Below are 19,045 nucleotides of genomic sequence, written 5' to 3'. Positions count from 1 at the left end.
GCGTATTTTCTGGTTCATAATCATTTAGCATAAAAGTTATACAAGAATTGTCCATGCAGCTGAGCCAAAAGTCTTGTCTAAACTTGATCTGGGTCTTAACATTGTCTCTTTGGCACCTCTCTAATTTAATATGCATTTGAACAGAAGTGGCTTCTTGATAGAGCCTTTCACCTCCAGGTCACCCTTTCAAATCCAATTCAGGCCTGTCATGACCAAATGTTTCTACCATCTGACGGCTCTTCTGTGTCCTGTGTGAATTGCTGGCTTCAGTCCAGGAGCTGGTGGACAGGTGCCTGAATTGCAAAAACTGCCAGAGCTGACACTAACTGGACATCTCTGCAGAGGGGTCAAAGAGTGAATCAGCCTGGCAGATGAATTAATACTTAACTTGTACGCACTGTGAGGCTTTATATCTTCAAAGTGCTTTACAAACGTCAGCTAATCCTCAGGAGGTGTTGTTATCTGCACTGGCAGGTGAGAGAAGCAAGCAGATAAAGAGCCAGCACCAGAATATGCATGTTGCTGACCTCCCACTCTGAGGCCAAAACTCTGAGTTTAGCTCCTTTCAGGGCGACTGATGGGCACACCAGAGTAAGGTTTAAGCTCCTTGAAGGAAGTTCCATGTTCTTCTGGGGATAAAAGCATCCCTTACTTTTTAAGACAGGCAGGAAAGCAGTATTTATGGCCATGCCATCATTTTCCTGTATGAACCATGGACCAGCAGAAGTCTCTTCTCCATCCACCTCGAGGCACTGGGGAGTCATGTCAGATTATGCCAATCATTAAAAGGTATCTTTATTTAGACTGAGAGCCCACCACGTAACCAGACTGGTAAATGTTTCTGAAGAGCAATTGGCTTGGAGTGGTTCATTCTGAAAGACAACAGCTTATGGAACATTGTTGAAATGCTTAGAAAAAAATGCTTGAAGTGCTATGAAGAATTGCTGGAAGATCGTGCAGAGTCAGTGGTACTTCAGTGTTTGCAAGCTGCTTCTGCAGGGACACTTAAAAGACATTTTCAGACTGTGTAAAGGAAAACGGGAAAATTGGCTTTTGTGCCTCATATCACTGAGAATAAGGGTGGTTCTAAGCTGGCATTTTCCTTTCTCCGGAAGCAAGATGAGGAAACTTTTTTTTTAAGGTTTTTAACCTTTAGAAGGTTTTTAAAAATAGTAACCCCCTTTCCTACTATTAATTTCTTGTGTAAATAATTGCTGTTGTTGCCATGGTGTTTACAAGGATGAATGGAGCAGGTAGTCTGTGAGATGATGAATGGAAAGAGAAAGATGTTGTCCCTATGGTTACAAAGAGATAGTGGCATACCTCTGAAATAGTGCCTCTAATAAGGTGTGCATTGTCTGCAAAACTGGAGATGACACTGTAGGACTAACTTGTCAAAGGTTATAAAGAATGGCAGGAGAAAATGTTCCTGGGAGTATTTATTTTTATTTATTTTTTGGTGAGGACTTATGCTGGCCCTTTCAAATTTTGGGGAAAATATATGGGGAGAAGGTAGATGTAAGGAAAGTGATTTGGCTAAAATTCATCTTACCAGGCATCCAAACCCAGGTATTTCAAGGGAGACTTGAAAATGTGTACCACAAACAGGCAGTTTGAATTCCACCTCATGTTCACTTGGATAGTCAGAAGGAGACGAGTGCCACACATCCCTAAAGAGCGATCCAAGGCACTGGACAGAATTCTCTGCAGCTGAAAGGGGAAGGACTGGTCCTTTCTAGCTGAATATTGACTGTTGACCACGTGATGCTGAATGGCCAGTTTTCCTTTATTTTGCTTAGGGGCACATTGTGCTTGTGTTCTCTGGTGTCCCCACTGCGAGCATTGCCAAAATAACTAATGGTGAGAGAAGGCGTGTGTGTCAAAATGGATGTCTTTGAGACCTCTGAAGAATTTTCTTCTGAGAGATCCTGTACCTGAGGAAGCATCAAAGAGCCAGTCTTTTTGGTATTTCTGGATCTCTTCTGAATGACAAGGGGCAAACTCCTTATGCTGTGCCAGCTGTTTTATGCCCGTTTGCTCCCCGCAGCCGTTCAGCAGCAAGAGCACAAAGTCTGCCTGGAGGCTGTTACATTCTCTACAGCTAATGACAAGCCATGGTTTCAGCAGCCTGTGTAAAACATTGCAAGGAGTTCAACCCACCCCCTGTATGAAATATTAGAGTGAAGAAGGCTTTTGGACGCTCTCTCGCTAAACCAATTGCTATGCCCAAGAATTAATAAAATCCATATTGAAGTGACAGCTGGTGGACAGAGCTGGCTTCTTCCTGCATCACTTGGCTCTCTAGTGGCTCATGTTCTGGGTTCAATGCACATTTATCCTTTTATTATGGCATTTATTGATTTTTATTTATTTATGTATTAAATCTCTGTTTCCTAAAGAATCATAATTGCACTGTTCAAAATCTAAGTTTCATCATATCAGCACTAGCTATTAACATACTTCTTCCCTTTTTCTCTTTAATGACTGACCTTCCAAAGGCATTCAGTGAATGAAATAAAAATGCAGACAAGTGAGAATATATTTTCTCATCGTGAACCGGTTTCTGTACTGCTTTGACTATTTCCTCTCTTGTCAGTATATGTGAGTTCTTTTCCTTAATCCATGATTTCTTTCATTTTCCTCACCTCCTAATTTATATGTATATTTCTCAAGCTGACAGAAACTTCAGACTGACTCAGTAGAACAGTGGAAAGTGAGTGTCACAAAGGTGGGGATTCAAATGAACTTTAGAGCAGAAATTCGTTTGCTTATTTATTTATGTTGGTTTTATATGGTAAGTGGCAAGAAGAGATAAAGACCATTCTTTTCAAGGGAGAAAATGTTAACTGTTGTTTTCTAAAGAAGTGGGGTTCAATCACTGTCTCTGTCAGTCTAGTAAATGATTTCTGTTTTGAGACACGGAGAAAAGACAGACCAAGTCTGCCTTTGTTTTCTGGAACTCTGCAACCTGGGTCATCCAGGTAATTATAGCTTTACTTAAGAAACAGAGAATGTGGGAGAAAAACTCTGCTACTGCTTGTAAGCACAAAGAAAATACACTTGAGAGAATTAAATTTCATTATGATTTGTATAGGGCTTATGAATCATTTTGCATTCCACCTCTAAAGCAGAAAATGATGACTTTAATATCATATTGTAGGACGACACTGGTAAGTCTCTCAGAAGGCAGCTATGGCATCCAGAGATATTGGAGCCTGGTTATTCATTATCTTCTGCTTAAAAGCCAGAGCAAATGCCACTATGAGACTTTGGCACCTCCCTATTCATTCCCATTCCTACTTGTAGGTGGTACTGCAATAGAAGCCCTAATGGGGGTGGGTTCTGCTGTGCACATACTGACAGATACCCCTGGAGTATAACAGCAGATAGCACTGGGTTAAGTGTGTTTGTATGTGCTCCTGCAAATGCACAAGTACATTTATTTACTTCATTCTCCCATTAAAGTTCTCCCTATCTCAAAGACAAACAATTTCAGAAGGTCATCCCTCTGCTGACTGTCCTGAAATTGCCATCAGTAGGTGACATTAGATATTTAATAAAATGTTAATTCTGTGATCCTACCTAAATTGCAGGAGATCAGTAATTATGTCAAAATCTTCCAGAGAACCTCAACTGAAATACGAAATTTATTTCCCAGCTTAAATTTGCAGAATGGCAGTGGGTGAAACAGTTTCTACACGTAAAGTGCCTATGAATATGTATGACTGTAAAGAGAGAGAAGAAATACCATTATTGTTCAGGAACATATCATAATTCTTGAGAAGCTTGTGTGCAAACAAATTGTCTGCTACTTAGTCTACTAGTTGAGGCACAAGGTAGCAAACTTCTAATGTGCCAGTGACTGGACTGTTATTGTCCATTTTAAGGCCACAATATCTTTGTGTCTGAGAATAAAGGTTTGGGTTTTTTTTCCATTAGGAACTCACGTGTTATATTAACAATGCACTGGATTATTTTGTTTTGTAATGGAGAATGCTCAACATGTTTTCCTTTGATAAAGTAATGAATGTGAGGAGAAGAAATGTGAAACACTGAAATACTGTTCTGCTCGCACACAGCAGTGTCTGGAAGTGTTACACCTAACTCGAAATTACTCTAGCAATGTTTAAAAACTTTCTGAATAGGATGGACAATTGCAAATTTGGACTATATTTGGTGTGCAGGAAGATGTGAAATAGCGTGGTTTATAGGTTCTGTAGGAGGGTAAGGAACAAAGACCAGAAAAAACAGTTAAATAGTTATTGTGAACCAACTTAAGAAATTACTTTTTAAATACTTAGAAATTAATGACTGGATAAATGTTTTTAAACACCTGTCTGGGTGATGAGCTATCTGTGGAATGTCATGGTTTCCAAATAAGAGATCTGGAAGCTTAATCTTTAGGTGAGGGTGATATGTGTGAAGGACGCTGTTCCCTCACAAACAACCATTGTAACCAGATTATTTGAAAATGGTTTTGATGAACAAAAAAGATCTTCAAAGAAATTTCACCACACCAGGTGACTTTCTAATATTCTCTGTGACACTTTTATCAACAATTTTTTTTTTGAGTGAGAGTCCTGGAAGAGTTTAGAAAATAATACTCCAGTGATACTGTGTTAGACTGGATAACCTGATAATTGAATACTAAACTGAGGCTCAGGTCACCCATGTTCTGCAGGTGAATTTCTTGCTGGATAGCCTATGGAAAGTTATTTTAGTTATCTATGCCTCTGCATCTCTGTTTGCATCTCACCTTCTTTTGGAAACAGCTTGAAAACTATAGATGAACTAAGTATACTATGACACACCAAAAATCATACAGTTTATACCAGCACTTTTATTTGTCCTAAGACACAAATTGTTCTAGTCTATTGTTAAATATCTCACTGTGCTTCTTGATTACTTTATGTTAGTAACTATGTTCCTATAAAGAATTCTGCCTTGTTCTAAAATAAGTATGACTTAGGTCACTGACTTCTGTGTGAAGGACATTCATGCTTTACAAATACCCAGTTTAACTAGATTATCTGCTCACTTCATCAAATCACTGTTTTGAGACTCCACAGCATGTTCTGTTTTATGGTGATATGCCAGTGTGCATCTGATCTCATCAAATTCTGTTTGTGATGGGGAAATTATCTCATGAAAATAGTATTACTTAATCTTGGTTTTAATTTCTGTATGCTTGGAGAGGAAGAAAATTCTATGTGGTGTTTCATCCTGTCAATGCTAATCTTTCTCCTCAGTGCTGTATCTCCAAATAGCAGATGTGTGCTTTATTGCAGTGTTGGTCCTCTATAGCACAGCATAAAGTTTTGGCAGGAGCAAACAATTTATTGTATTAGAGTCAAACACAATCAAATGTTCCTTTTCCTATGAAGCATGGTCAGATATTGATATTGCATTAGCTAACATTTTAACATAGCAGAGGCTTAATAAGATACATTATTACTCTCTCTAGGCTGTTTAATTAAGCTAAACAGTCGCTGTGTATTGTACATTGGTTTTCTGCCAAGGGAAAGTAAATCTGTATTATATTAGTTTCACATACCAAATTATATCCTCCCCCCATCAGAGACTCTTTAGAAGAGCTGACACTGCTGTCACATGAACTGCACAATACAAACTGCCTTCCTGTGTCATGGGACTGTCCTTGTAGCTCAGTATTCTCCAGTAGCCTGAGCAAGTTGTGTGTGTGCAGGGAAGACTTGTGTCTGCAGAGCTACATGTTGTATTCCATTGGCCAGGGTCTCTGTTTGCTGCCAGGGAGTACAGGGATAAGCATCATAACGCCTGTCCTGCCAAAAGAACTCTTCTCCATCCCTCTCTTGAGGCAGAAGGATCTGAACTCTGGTCACCAGGATGGCTCTTACTGGCCCCGTGGTGGTCAGGTGGCAGGAGTGAGTTTGTCACTGTCACATCACATTATTTCTTCAGGTCCAGAAGTTTTAAGAGTTTGGGGAAACTGGGTAATCCAGTGGCGTCTGCTCTGGTATTGCTCTTTAGTGCTGGGCATTGCTATCTCTGCTGCCAATGGCACTTGATCACATCACAGTGATCAAGGTGAACATTCACTGCTTCCCACTGAGGACATGGGAAGGGTATGGGCAGAGCAGGCACTTCTGTGCCAGGGGGTCCTACTGTTTTCTTTTAAAGTGAAAGCTGATGCAGAATCACAGAGAGAGCTGCAAGCAGAGAGGCATTCAAGGCACTTGCTTTTGGGAGTTGCTCTGTTGAATTACTACTACAAAGCAGAGTAAGACAAAACATTTGCAGTTATTTCTCCTTATAAGCAAAAATAAATTGCACAGGAAATACTGAAGTCTTTTTTACACAATTTTGAGCCTGTTTTACCTGGCAGAAGTGTACATCTGCATATTGCAATGTAGAGCTGTGCAGAGAGGGCAAAGCTGTGCCCAAATAATCGTGCTGTAGAACTGGAAGGTGCATATTTTTATCAGTGGCAGTAAGCCCTGTATTACAGTGGAGGATGATGCTTTGGCTCTGTTTTGCACAGTGTCATGTGCAAAATGTTCCAACATTTTCAAGAACAGTGAAGAAATGTCTGTCATGGTCCTGTGTTGTGTTTCACATGCCCCCACAGAGAGGCATGAATGGTTGGATGCATCACAGCAGTGTCTTTAGCATGGCTCTGGCACCATGGTTAGATTCAAGAATGGCTGTATTGGATTTATGGGAGGCTTCATAACACAGTTATGATTTATCTCATGCTGAATGTTTTGTTGTTGTTTTGTTTCCCTCAACAGAAGATTAACCTGGAGTTCTATATTGACATCCATGCCCACTCCACCATGATGAATGGCTTCATGTATGGGAACATCTTTGAAGATGAGGAAAGATTTCAGCGACAGGCTGTTTTTCCCAAGCTACTCTGTCAGAATGCTGAAGACTTCTCTTATGTAAGCAATGTTCTTCTTAACTATATTTTCTTAAGGTTTTTTCTTTTCATGATAAATTTCTGGCTTTAGTGGACTGAGTAAATTTTATTTCAGTATTAACAGAAGGCTACTTAAAAATGTTGTTATTATTAGCTACCACTTTTCCTCTTATACTTACCTTATCCAGAAGTGGTTAGTTGTGATCTTATGTATGTCATCAGACACATGAACAAAAGCAGGTTCTTCATCTTCCATATTATAACCTTAGGTTCTGAATTATTGGAGCACTTTGTTTTTGTCAGATCTTTTGTCTTTTGATCAACTGGATCGGCTTTATTGTTCCATTGCTTTTTATTATTTTGTCAGTTATTTTGCTTTTATACTCTAAATAATAATTTAATAACAAATAGAAAAAAAACCAACTAGCTTGAAAGAAAAGGTTAGGTAATTTTCTGTTAAAAGTTGTGGCAAAGGCAATGTATGCTTTTGAAATTCTTTGATATTACCATGGAAAACTGTTCTGGAAATAAATGGTGAGCTCTTCTAAATGAGTTGAAAAGGGGCATATGTTTTTTGAACATATTTCAAATAGAGTAGAAGAGCTCCTTAGCACACAGTCGTTGCAGTTGCTGTGCAGAAATCAGATTTAAGACTGGTCCAGTGTGTCCAAGTATGACATCCTGGCCCTTTCCATGGGCTCTTTTGTGCACCAGTTTTCCCTGAAAGCTGTGCAAGTAGAACACACAATGCCCAAGACTTCCTGCAACAGCTTGATTGCTTCTCCTGGCACATCTGTGGAGCTCCCAGCAAAGCTGCTTCTACACAGCTCTCCCTTGCTCAGTCTCTGACATCCCCTTTTTGCTTATACTTCATCCTCCTGGTACTGAGAAGTGAATCTGTGTCTCCTGTCAGGGTCTGGGACAGCTGGGTCATGGTGCCTGCCTCTGCTGCAGTGTCACCCCAGCCAGCTTGTGGCAGAGGTGGTGGTGAGGGAGGATAGGGACCCTGCACCATTCCAAGTGTTTAGCTCTAGAGAAACAAAATTTAAAACAGATACAAAAGCAGACAAGTTCACAAGCAAAACAAAATGTAATTGAAAGAAAAGGCTGTTTTCATCATGGCAAGAATGCTGACCTAAAGCTTTTTCATCAATATGCCGGAGATAATTTTTTTGTCTTCTGTTTGTGCATCTTGCACTGTGGAGTTTGGATGGGAACTGAATGTAGAAATAGAGCTCTGCCATTGTTTTCTTGACAGATGTGATCCAGCAAAATGAAGGAAGGACCTTAAGCCTCCCAGTTCCCATTCATTTCTCTATTCTATGGTAGTTTGTTTTACACAAGAGTGGGAAAAAGATTGGATCAGTCTCTGACTTCTCTAAGGCTAGGCAGAAGATATCCTTTCCTCTGTCTTTTCTGCTCTGAGGAAGAGGGGCCTCTAGTAGACCAAACATTTCCCTTTTCTCCTTGGCATCAGCAATGGCAGCTGTTTGGGTAATGCATGGGAGGGTGTGTGGCTTCTGTTGCTTCCTCTATTGTCTCAAAGTATTGTTTAACCATTGTCAGATTTGTTTAACAATTGTCTGTGTGTTTGGGGGGTTCGGGGGACTGCTGCATTGTGAAGCTTTCTGCAGTCAACCATTGCAAGGGTTTCTCAGAGAACTGTCCAGAGTGCAGAAGACCAAATCTAAATGAGGAGGGACAGCAGCTGTATCTGTTCCCAGCTGTTTGGAATCTGGGGAAGAGGGAGTGGGGTCCAAGAATCAGCCTCTTCTTATCCGAGGAGACCTCAGTGATTGAGTTTCTTATCTGCATCTGATTGTTTCAAAAACACATAAGGGGCATTCACAGATCATAGCAATGAAAACCTGCAATTGATAGGAGTTGAGAAATTTTGTGCTCAAGTGTGGGGATTTCTCTCTGCTACTGTGGGAGATTAAGTGTTCCTCTTAGCACAAGCCTTGGTTGACAAAAGGAAAATCTTTGAGAAAATGATGTAGGGAAATGGAAGCCAATAGCTAAATAAACAACACAGTCTCTCCCCTTTGACTCTCAATCTCCTTCCTATAGGAGCTGGCAGTCAGATATATATGTTGGCATCTAGTGCACCAGAGTTCAACCTCAGTGCTACTGGCACTCAGTACCATTGTCTTCCAGCTAACATTCTACTGGTCTCTTCAGGCTGGAAGCTTTTCCCCACCATCCATCCAGGCCATTCTTCCCAGGGCAGCTGAGTGGATATAAGTGTTGGAAAATGAGACAGCCACCAGCTGTCTGATGTGTGAAGTGACTACTCCTGCTGTCTCCAAGTAGGAAAGTCTGTTTTCTTCTTTTCAGCTCTAACCATGTGGGCTATGTAACCAGTTGGAAATATCAGGTGAAGAGAGGAAAGGAATCCAGAACTTCCTGCATTTAAATTGAGGGGAGGGGGGAAATACACTTAAAATAGTGTATGTAAATATGCCCTATTGCCTGCTCAAAGGAAGGGGGGGAAGTGCATCGTTAACGTTACCAGGCTGGTGTTTGAAAGTGTGGGAATGGACCACTGTTGTTACTAATTAATTTTCCAAAGCTTCAGGAGGTCTCATTTACATTGTATGCTGCTGCGGCCATTTGTTGGGATTATAATACTTCAACAGCAGCACTTCAAGTGAAAACTGGCGGCTGCATGAAGTGTTGTCCATAATTGACTAGCTCCATGTCTTCACACAGCACAGAGACAATGTTCCATTATGCTATCCATTGACAGTATCATTGAAAAGATTACTCTCCTTAAAGCATCTGTCAACCTTGATTGATTTACAAGGGACAAAGAACTGAAAAGGTTTGAAGTGCGGGTACAATTTTTGCCACCGTTTAGCATACATAATGGTTCTCCTTTGATGTCAAAAGCTCATCTTCTATTAATAATGCAGAGGGCTTTTGAATGCAGGCTACTTGTATGGAGTTCCACACTAATAACCTACTTGCTGTGAAATGGGATTCACTTTGGAGAAGCAGTCATTTGGGTTTTACATGTTCGGAATGAATCCCAACTCAAAGGGATTTATTTCAGTGCTCTGCATGATTGCAGCTGAGCCCGGCACGGGTTAGGGAAAGCAGGCAAATCCTAGCCTGCTCCTCCAGCCGAGAATCTGGCAGAAATCACGCAGCCAGATGCAAAGGAGCATGAACAACAAGCCTAAGATGATGCGATCAAATGCCTTGTGCCGTTTTGTCTGGCAACCTTCTATTAATATACTTCAGAGTGCATTTCATGCCTGGGCTGCTTCCTTCACCTGTCATTTCCAATAGGCCTTTTTATGTAAATGACAGCATCTAAGGGAGATTGGTGATTAGAGTAGGGGATGGATAGGGGATTTGTACCCACGTGGCTGTTGTAGGACCAAATCAGAGTCACCCAATGTCTCTGGACTCTACCTGTTGGGCAAAACACTTGACCTCGCAGCACTCTGGAAGGCTGACTGTGGTTTACAGGCATAAGCTGTGAAAGGGACCAGAAATTCCTCATTTGTACATGACTTCAGACACAAAGGCCTGCCTTTGGTTTAGGTATGAGCATGTGAAGAGGAAAGTGAAAGAAAGGCTAGGAAGTTTTGCTCCCAGATAAATAAATGAGACATTCTTGGGCAGCTGCCTGGGCAAAGGGGACAAAATCTGTAAGGAAAACATTTTATATTTTCAATGTTTAAGAAGGATATTTTTAAACACTGGGGAGTAAATATAATCTGTATGAAAGCTCTAACAGTGAGAGCTGACAAGCTCTTTTGAAAGGCTGACTCATTGGGTTTTAGGAGCAGCTGTTGACACCATGTCTGAGTGCATTACACATCATCCATGGCTAGGAGTAGTTGCAGTATTTGGAGGGGTGTTCTTCATTTGACCTTTCTTGTTCTGGAGAGTGGATTAGTCATAACGACCAGACACAAGCACTTGAGCATTTCAAGAACCTGCTAGTCTTAGGGGTGGCTAATTTTGACCTCTGTGACAGTATGAGAGGAGACCATCTGTTCTCTCTGGTTCATTTAAAAGAAACAACCGCAGCCATTCTTGAATGGCTTTATCACTTCATAAAGATTGCTTTTCTTTGCAGTTAAAGGAAAAAGGCTTGGCCTGATCTTATTAGTTTTTTTTTTTCCTTTGGGCTCTGAACTGGTGGCACTTGGGATACCTTCGAGTTCTCATTTAATTTTCTTGTATTCGATCTCCCAGCAGAGCACCTTCCTTAGAAATACCATTTGTCCTTTGTGTGCCATGGTTAGCCAAAGATCCTGATAAAAACTTGGGATCTCATTATGTTGGGCATTGGGTAACAACTGAGGAAGTCCACAACCCCAAGAACTTCCAGCCGTGCTGGGAAAGAGATAGAGAGTTGCTGGGAAGTTATTTGCTCGGAGAAACTGGAGAATAAAATTTGAATCTCCCAAGTGCCAGTCTGGTTTCTTTGTCAGCACTTCCCTATGTTTTATACCGTGCTTACACTCAACAGTGAAGTCTCTGGACAACAACCCACCCAGTTTCCTTTAGGGAAACATGTTGTTAACCCCAGTGCCATAATGCTTTTAACTAAAACATATTTTGGAGTGTATCATTGTCTCAGCAATATGAGAAAATTCAGATATGGAATTATTTGCACTAGTATTTTTTGTTGTGGTTTTTTGTTCGATTGGTTTGTTTTGGCTTTTTTGGTCTGGATATCAAACATAGAGCAACAAAGAAAAATATTTTAATCTCTCTATATATTTTACCTATTGCCTTTGACCCACACATTCTGGGTCTGTTGTTTTCATTTCAACACCACCCCCTTCATCCAAGCTCTCTTAGAGAAGACATGTTCATTCCAGAAAACCTTCTCCCACAGCAGCCTCGCTGGGCTCTTATGATTTACCCTGGCTGGACGTCTCTCTCTTAGTCTTGGGATCCCTTTGATTAATCCCAGTGTGTTTTGGGCCATGTGTGAAGGAAGTGCTGGCACAAATGCTTGAGAGAGTAATATCAACTCCTGAACACTAAATGACCAAATCCCAATAATCTGTTCCGAAATAATAAAGAACAAGTTGGTGTTGCATATGGCTGGGCAGGAAGCAATCAGAGGTTGCTCAGGCCTAGCATTTATCCTGAAGTAAATTCCATACTAACTTGCACCATCGTCTCCTAAGTGCCTCTCTTTTGTTTTGGCAAAAAAAGACTCTTGTCCCAAAAAGACCAAAGCTGTTGTATTCAGGTAGGTTTTGTTAACATCATGCAAGCTTAACAGATCTACTCAGAAATCTCTTAAAACCTCAGCACAACAAATGATCCTACCTCCTGTTTTGTTGCCTTGTACCGAGGCATATCCAGGAAGACAAATACAGCTATTATGTGCTTTAGCACCCCTCTGGGATGTATTTCTGCTCGATGCTTCTTGGCCGTGTAGCTCCATAAGTTCATTTATTTATTTATTTTTCCTAGAGGCTGGGTGAGGCGAGAGAGGAAAAGTGTTTCTGGTGGCACAGGGAACAGATTGTAAAGCCTGTGTTCCTAAGTGTTATAGGCTTTGGTCTCACAAGAATTGTGCCCTCTGGAGAGTCTCAGCAAAGTGAAACTGCTCCGTTAGGTTGTGCTGCACCAGTCCACCCCTCTTTGTATACAGAGGGTTGAATTTGTATTGCAAAGAGAAGGAAAAGTGGTGGTGGGGGAAGAAGTTTTTTAGCAAAACGTTTTTTTTTAGTACCTTCTTGACTTGTTGTTTGTGCACATAGCAGTTGCCAGTCCCTTCTCCATCATCACACGGGTAGAAATTTAGAAAATCCACAGAAGAAACAAGTTTTCATAGCAATTTTATGGTGTATTTTCAAAGACCCTCATTACTCTAACCTAATGTCAACATGCTGGGAGCAGGTGACAGCCTCCCAGAGCAGCAGAAATGAAAGGAGCTCCTATAGATTTCCCATGCAAGCTGCTTCTCCTGCAGAGCACTGTGAATTCCCTCAGCTGGGACAAACTGTGCTGTGAAGAAGGGGTAGGAAGCTGGTTAAGAACTGGACACCCGTTCCCCTCCCAGGATTTTTTGGGTTTTTGCTATTACCTCTTTAACTCTGTGATATTTTAACATATGTAGAACACAACTCTGGTTCAGAGAACTGTTCTGGAGCAGTGAGAGATCCTAGAAGGAGTTTGAGCAATGGGCTGTATTAGGTTGTCCTGGGAGCAATGTACAATATGCTGTCCCTCCTTAGGAAGGTTGTAACCTCCTGATTTAGGCCTACAAGTGAGCAGAACATCTATTTTCCACAGAGCAAAACACTTTTTCAGACTATTGACAGCAACTGTGTGCATGATGGGTGTATTTTCCTTTCTGCTTTGCATTGTCCTAAGTTTTTGTCATTTGTATAAATGATTATGAAAGCACTCCCAGGAGACCACACACACACACTCATAAAACTATTGTAAAGAGAAGCATTGCAGGCTATTGCTAGAGGCTATTTTATTGTATATTTTGAGGAAACGTCTCATTTTCTCCTGACAAATGGAGAAAGTGAGAACTCCAGAGACTCAAATTATTTTCTAAACAGTGTGATTATTCTGCAGAGCTTAGACTAGGAAATGCCACCATCGGCATCTTTGGGGAAGGATGTGCTCTGAGAAGCAGAGGCTGCTATCAGTAAAAAAACAGGAGGAAAAGCACATGTTTTCTTAGAATAGAGTCATAAAATCAACCAGGTTGGAAAAGACCTCTGAGATCATCAAATCCAACCCTTGATCCAACCCCGCCATGGTTCCCAGACCATGGCACTCAGTGCCACATCCAGTCTCACCTTAAACACCTTCAGGGACGGTGAATTCACCACCTCCCTGGGCAGCCCATTCCAAAGTCTGATTACTCTCTCTGTAAAAAATTTCTTCCTAATATCCAACCTAACCCTCCCCTCGCAGAGCTTAAGACTTGAAGCATTTTGAGATTGCCTATTTGTGTCTATTACTGGTTGCAGCTTGAGTTGTCTTTTTAAAGGGAGAAAAGTTCCAGACTAACTCTGGTTAATGGGTGACAGGTTGGGCATAGGTTAATGTTTGAGTAGGTGACATTGTCACATGTGGTTAAGTGCACTTCTGGTGACAGGGAGCTGCAGACTCACTGAAGGAGGAGCTGAGAAGAGCTGAGGAGGGATGTTTTGGGAGACAGTACACTCTGTGTGTGCATGTTTGGGATGGCAAAATCCAGCAGCAAGAAGAACTCTGACTTTTGCTTATAGGATGGAGTGAAATCTGCCTCCTCCTCTTTTTTTTTTTTTCCCAAGTGGGCTGTGATGGGCTGCTCAGCTCTGTAAGGAAACCTTTGTCTGACTCTGTGAAGGTGCTGCAGGTGTTGTTTAGGAAGCTCTCTCAAAAGAGCTGCTGTTTTGACTTGGATTCCACCTGCTGTGGCAAAGCCAGTGGACTCAATAAGCGTCTTCAGTGCTGCAGCACTGGGGGAGGTGGGAGCTGTGAGTACCAGCAGTGAGGATGGACTCTGGTGAATGTGGATTGCAGGCCAAGCCCCTGCACTGGTGCTGCCAGTGTGACTGGTACAAGGTGCAGAGATAGGCAGCAGGCTTTGGAGACTTGCTTCAGTCCTGGAGCTGTACAGCAGAGCACAGATATTAATGAGCAGTAAAATGAACAGCTACTGTAGTTCTTGCAGGTGAACAGCTGAAACCCCGAAGCGTGAAGCCCAGTTACTTTTCTGACTACAGAGCTTCCAAAAAAAGAGAACTCATTTGGTAGTTTTGGTCTTGAGGCATAAACTGAGAGCTTATGAAGCTCCCTCCTTCCAACCTCTCTGCTAATGACCATGCAAATATGTGTTTTTATCAGCAAACTTAAGCAGGCATGACTGAAAGACACTTGGGAGGGATGGGGAGCTGGAAAGTTCTGGTATTCCTTAACAGTACATTACAGGAATAATGAAGCCCCTTAGGGAGCAGATGTGTGTGTGGTGACAATGTACCTTTAAACTGTTATTTCTCTGAGGAGAATTGCTCTTTAAAGCCTGAGAATGTGGTGCTAGGCAGGTTGTGTTCATGGTACTCCTACAGAGAGGGTCATTGCTATCTGCTTTCCTCTGAGCAGGAGGAAGAAGGCAAAAAGAGACAGCTGGTGGAATGGTGAAAATCTCCTAGGATTTGAGGCTATTTAGTCTTCAAATTTCAGTTTTAGGCATTCTCACACTCTTGGAACAGTTCAAACTGTTTCAGTTCTCCTCTGCATGCCTTTTCTCAGATTTCTGCAAATCAAATTCTAGATCAGAGAATATTCCCCAGTTAAACCCAAACTTTGCTGCCCACCTCAGTGTTTCCTACCAGGCACAGAATTTACGAAACAAAATGCTGTCAACTGCAGAGCCATCTGTGAGAGTGACTGAGCCCTATTCACAGGAATATAAGTCCAATCTGGCTGTTCCTAAGGGAACTGGAAAAACTTCAAGAAATGGGATTCCTCTTTGAAATGACCCTCAACTTTTCAAAATCTCCTCTTCCCAAATTTCAGTAGTCACAATTGATTTTGAGATAAGTTTTCCTCCTATGCACCAGAAACATGGCAAAGCTGCAAGAGGAGATGAATTGTGGAGTAATTTTGACTTTGTTCCCATTTCATCACATCTCTGCTTCCAGAATCCTTATCTTTGCCTGCTACCTCCTTCAGATCAGCTGTCTGCTTTGAGGAATTTTTTTTCTTTTTCTTTTCTTTTCCATCTTTTTTGTTGTTGTTAAATAATTCCATCTACATTTTAGATGCTGACTTAGTAGCTTGTGTTAAATAAATTGGAAGAAGGCTACCTGATAGCAGCCTCCCAAATGCCATGATTTCCAAGTCTCCAGACCCAGTTGGCATGGAGTTGATAGTCTATCACCAAAAAAAACCCAAAACACTAACACATATATTTTCCAGTCTATTAAAAGAGTTAATGGAGCTGGTGAGAGATGGGTGTGATAAGAGAGCTAAGTTGGCTTTTGAAGTGAGAAGTTTCCTCCGTGCTTCCAGAGAAGTAAGGAGATAAGTTTTGCTTGTAAGATAGCTCAGTGGGCTACCAGCTGCAAGAATGGCAGGACACATCCTGGTAGGAATTGGCTCTGTCCATATGAGGAAAGAGTGAGATGTCAGTGGCACCCCTCTTATAGCTCCCTGAGGAGGGGCAAACAGAAGGGTCACAGTTTGTAACATTGCTATTTGCAAACTTCTCTGGCAAAGATTCCAAAGCCAGTGCCTTTCTGTGCTCTCTTTCTAACTTTTGCAGACTTCAATAAAGCATTCTAGAAAATGAGAGTGAGTGAGTTATAGCTGATACTGTAAAACTCTCCACTGAGATGGATTTGACATTGTCTGGGCTCCAGTCCATTTCCCAATGGCACGTCTAATTCTTCCTTGATGACAAGTGTGTCATTCCTTTTTTCTAGAGCACTAACTACTAACTTTTTATTATCACTTTTTTTTTTGCTACACTGGGGCAGTGAGTTGAGGGTTCATAGAGGTCAGACCTGCTTTGGATAAAAAGCTTGTTCTTTGTCCATGAGAGCAGCCTCAGTGGATAGCTCTGGTGAGGTTGTAATTGAGTCCTGATTACACTTGGCCATTGCTGGTATTGATAAATGGAGAACATGAAACAATTTGTATGCATAATCCCACTTTACACCAGTAGGTAAAGCGTTTATTGCTCAACTACAGAACGAGCAAACCGTGGGACATTTTTCTGGTTTTGGAGTGGTTTTTTTTTTAGGAGTACTTAGGCTAAGTTGTGAAGTACAGTTATAGAAATGGCATAGGGTGACCCAGCATATTTTTATGTGTTGTAATATGAAACCATTCTTTAATTATTAATCCTCTTGGTGTTTTTTGTCTCTGCTCTTCTCCTGGAAAGATTTCTAACATGATTCTCTGATTTTTGAGCGTGTACTTGAACATGCTACATCCTATTGTAAAGCACTTCCTGGACCTACATCATCTAGATACGACAGCAACTGGGAAGATCTCTTAAGTCTTAGTTTCATGCAGATACCCTGTTTGTGAGGAGAAATGATCTGGAAAACATTCACGTGGACACTAGAGCTCAGATTTTTTAAGATATCTGCAGTTTGCTACTTCCTTCCGTGGGCACATCCACAATCAGTTGTGTGACATTAGATGTGAACAGCTGGTAAAATCTGATGGGTTTCAGGAACACCCTGGACCTTGATACAGCGGAAATTCATCTTCTACAATCTATCAAAGCCTGTGATCAGATTTCTGTCTGGTTGGCGATTTTCTGAGTCGCTCGTATCTTGTTGTTTTGTTTCTTTCCGGGTTGGAGAAACACCTTAGGGCTGATCATAAATGATGTCCATACCCTGGTTCCCATGACAGGAGCCTGGCAAGGTCTGACTAGCACTGTGGTCATACTTTGTTCCTCTTTTACTTAATGTGTTGACCAAGTAACACATTGGTCAACAATGTGTTGACCAAGTAACAATTAATCTTTGATTAATTCTCCAACAAGTTCTGTAGGAGAAAGTCCCTTTGTCCTGCCATCCATCACCAGCTGGACACAGCCTGCTTCACATTTCAGCCTTTTTTGGCATCTCTTTTTCCACTGAAAAGTGGATCCAGATTTACTGGGTTTTGCCTCCAATTTTTCCTTTTGTGCAAACCAAGGTTTTCTGATGCTGAAGTGGCACAAGTCCCCTCTGAAGTCGTCCCCCTCTACATACACTGGGGACGAGATCCCACCAGTTGAAGCGCCCACCACACTGAACCACTCAGACTCCAAGTTCACCAGGACTACAAAGGGTGGACTTGGGCAAAATTCAGTCTCAGATGTGTTGGAAAAGTGCTGTTCTCCCTCTTTGCTTTTTGGAAGTGCTCCTGTGACCAATTGACACCGGCATGCAGAGGCAATCAGCAACCCGCCTGCCCTTAGTCTGTGAACATGGACTGCTCGGGGCATTCATCCCAGTGATTGTTAGCAGGAAGATGGAGCAGTGCTGAGAAACCAAGAGTATCCCTCAGCCCTATGGGAGCTGCCCAAGCTGTTGAGCTTGCAAACTGGCTACCAGGGGGCTGAATTCACTGAGGAGAGACATTGTGTAGTAGTGTCCTTACCAGCCAAGAGACAACACTGCCCTGGGGACAGGGGTTCTGGCACATTGAGAGGTCTGACCAAGGACCAAGATTTTTTTTCTGCTTTGAAACCACTCCAGAAAGAATTTACATGCCTTTTTTTTTTTTTTCCCCTTATTTCCCTCCAAGCATCTTAGTCTGCTGCAATGTCTGAATACGGTCCAATTGGTTCACAAATGTCTTTGTACTGCCTGGCTGCTCATTCCCTGTCATTCCCAGTGGGGAAACTGGCCACTCAGAAGCTATTCAACACAGAATGGGAAGGAGGAATGAAATCTAGTAGGAAGGCCTGAGGAAGCTGCCACTAATGCCTCAGATGTAGAGAGAGGGTCAACACACCTTCTGGCTCCCAAATGTGTTTGAAATCTAAGGGTGGTTTTCTAGTGGGTTTCTTGCCACCAGAAGGTAAGGGAATCCTTCACCCTTTCTTCTCTGCTCCTTTAAAACTGGATTGCTTGGCAGCTCCTAATCCTGTAGATAGCTATTTGTTCACTGAGTTTTCTCACACCAGCCGGGAAGCAAAGTCCTTCTGTGAGCTTTAATGTATCTGTGTGTTTTAATAATGTATTATTGTTGATTTTATACAAATATCACTATTTAGGAACTTCAAAGTCTTTGGTTTTCCCCCATCCGCCAGACTTTACTTCTTGCTGCTGCTGTTGTTGACACTTCCATGTGTTTCAGCCTTGGAGAAATAAATATTTGTTTAGCTCTTCTCCTGCTGTGCCAGCTCAGTGCATTTGTTTAATGATGAGTTCAGTTCAGCTTTGCTTTAGGGAAATATATCATCCCAGAAAAGCAAGAGACTCATTTGCAGACAAGTTGACCTGTGTTCTTGCCCCCCCTCTTGCCACCCCATCCCTCTTTTCCCCAGATTTGAGTTTGATTAAATAAATGTGCATGCAAAACTCCAAGTCAGTTGTGGGGAGGAGTCAAAGTTTTGCCTGTTTATTTCTCCACTCCATTTATCCTGACCTGAAATAGTGAGTAGAAGGTTGGACTCCAGCAAGTAGCTGCTGTCATTACCTAAATTTT

At 41.7% G+C, this 19,045-nt stretch overlaps 1 protein-coding gene across 1 annotated transcript in view; it reads left to right on the top strand.

Annotated features, from left to right (window-relative positions):
* The window catches only part of LOC108492771 (BEN domain-containing protein 5-like), a 922,669-nt gene that overhangs the window by 811,056 nt on the left and 92,568 nt on the right, over positions 1–19,045 (top strand). Inside the window, exon 10 of the mRNA XM_017805436.1 lies at positions 6,771–6,923. Within this exon, the coding sequence (XP_017660925.1) occupies positions 6,771–6,923 (153 nt within the window). The remainder of the gene's footprint in view (positions 1–6,770; positions 6,924–19,045) is intronic.

Source organism: Lepidothrix coronata, unplaced genomic scaffold, assembly GCF_001604755.1.
Source record: "Lepidothrix coronata isolate B3197 unplaced genomic scaffold, Lepidothrix_coronata-1.0 Scaffold12, whole genome shotgun sequence".
Classification (NCBI taxonomy): Eukaryota; Metazoa; Chordata; class Aves; order Passeriformes; family Pipridae; genus Lepidothrix; species Lepidothrix coronata.
Note: the sequence above shows the minus strand (reverse complement) of the source record. Positions and strands in the feature narration are given on the sequence as shown.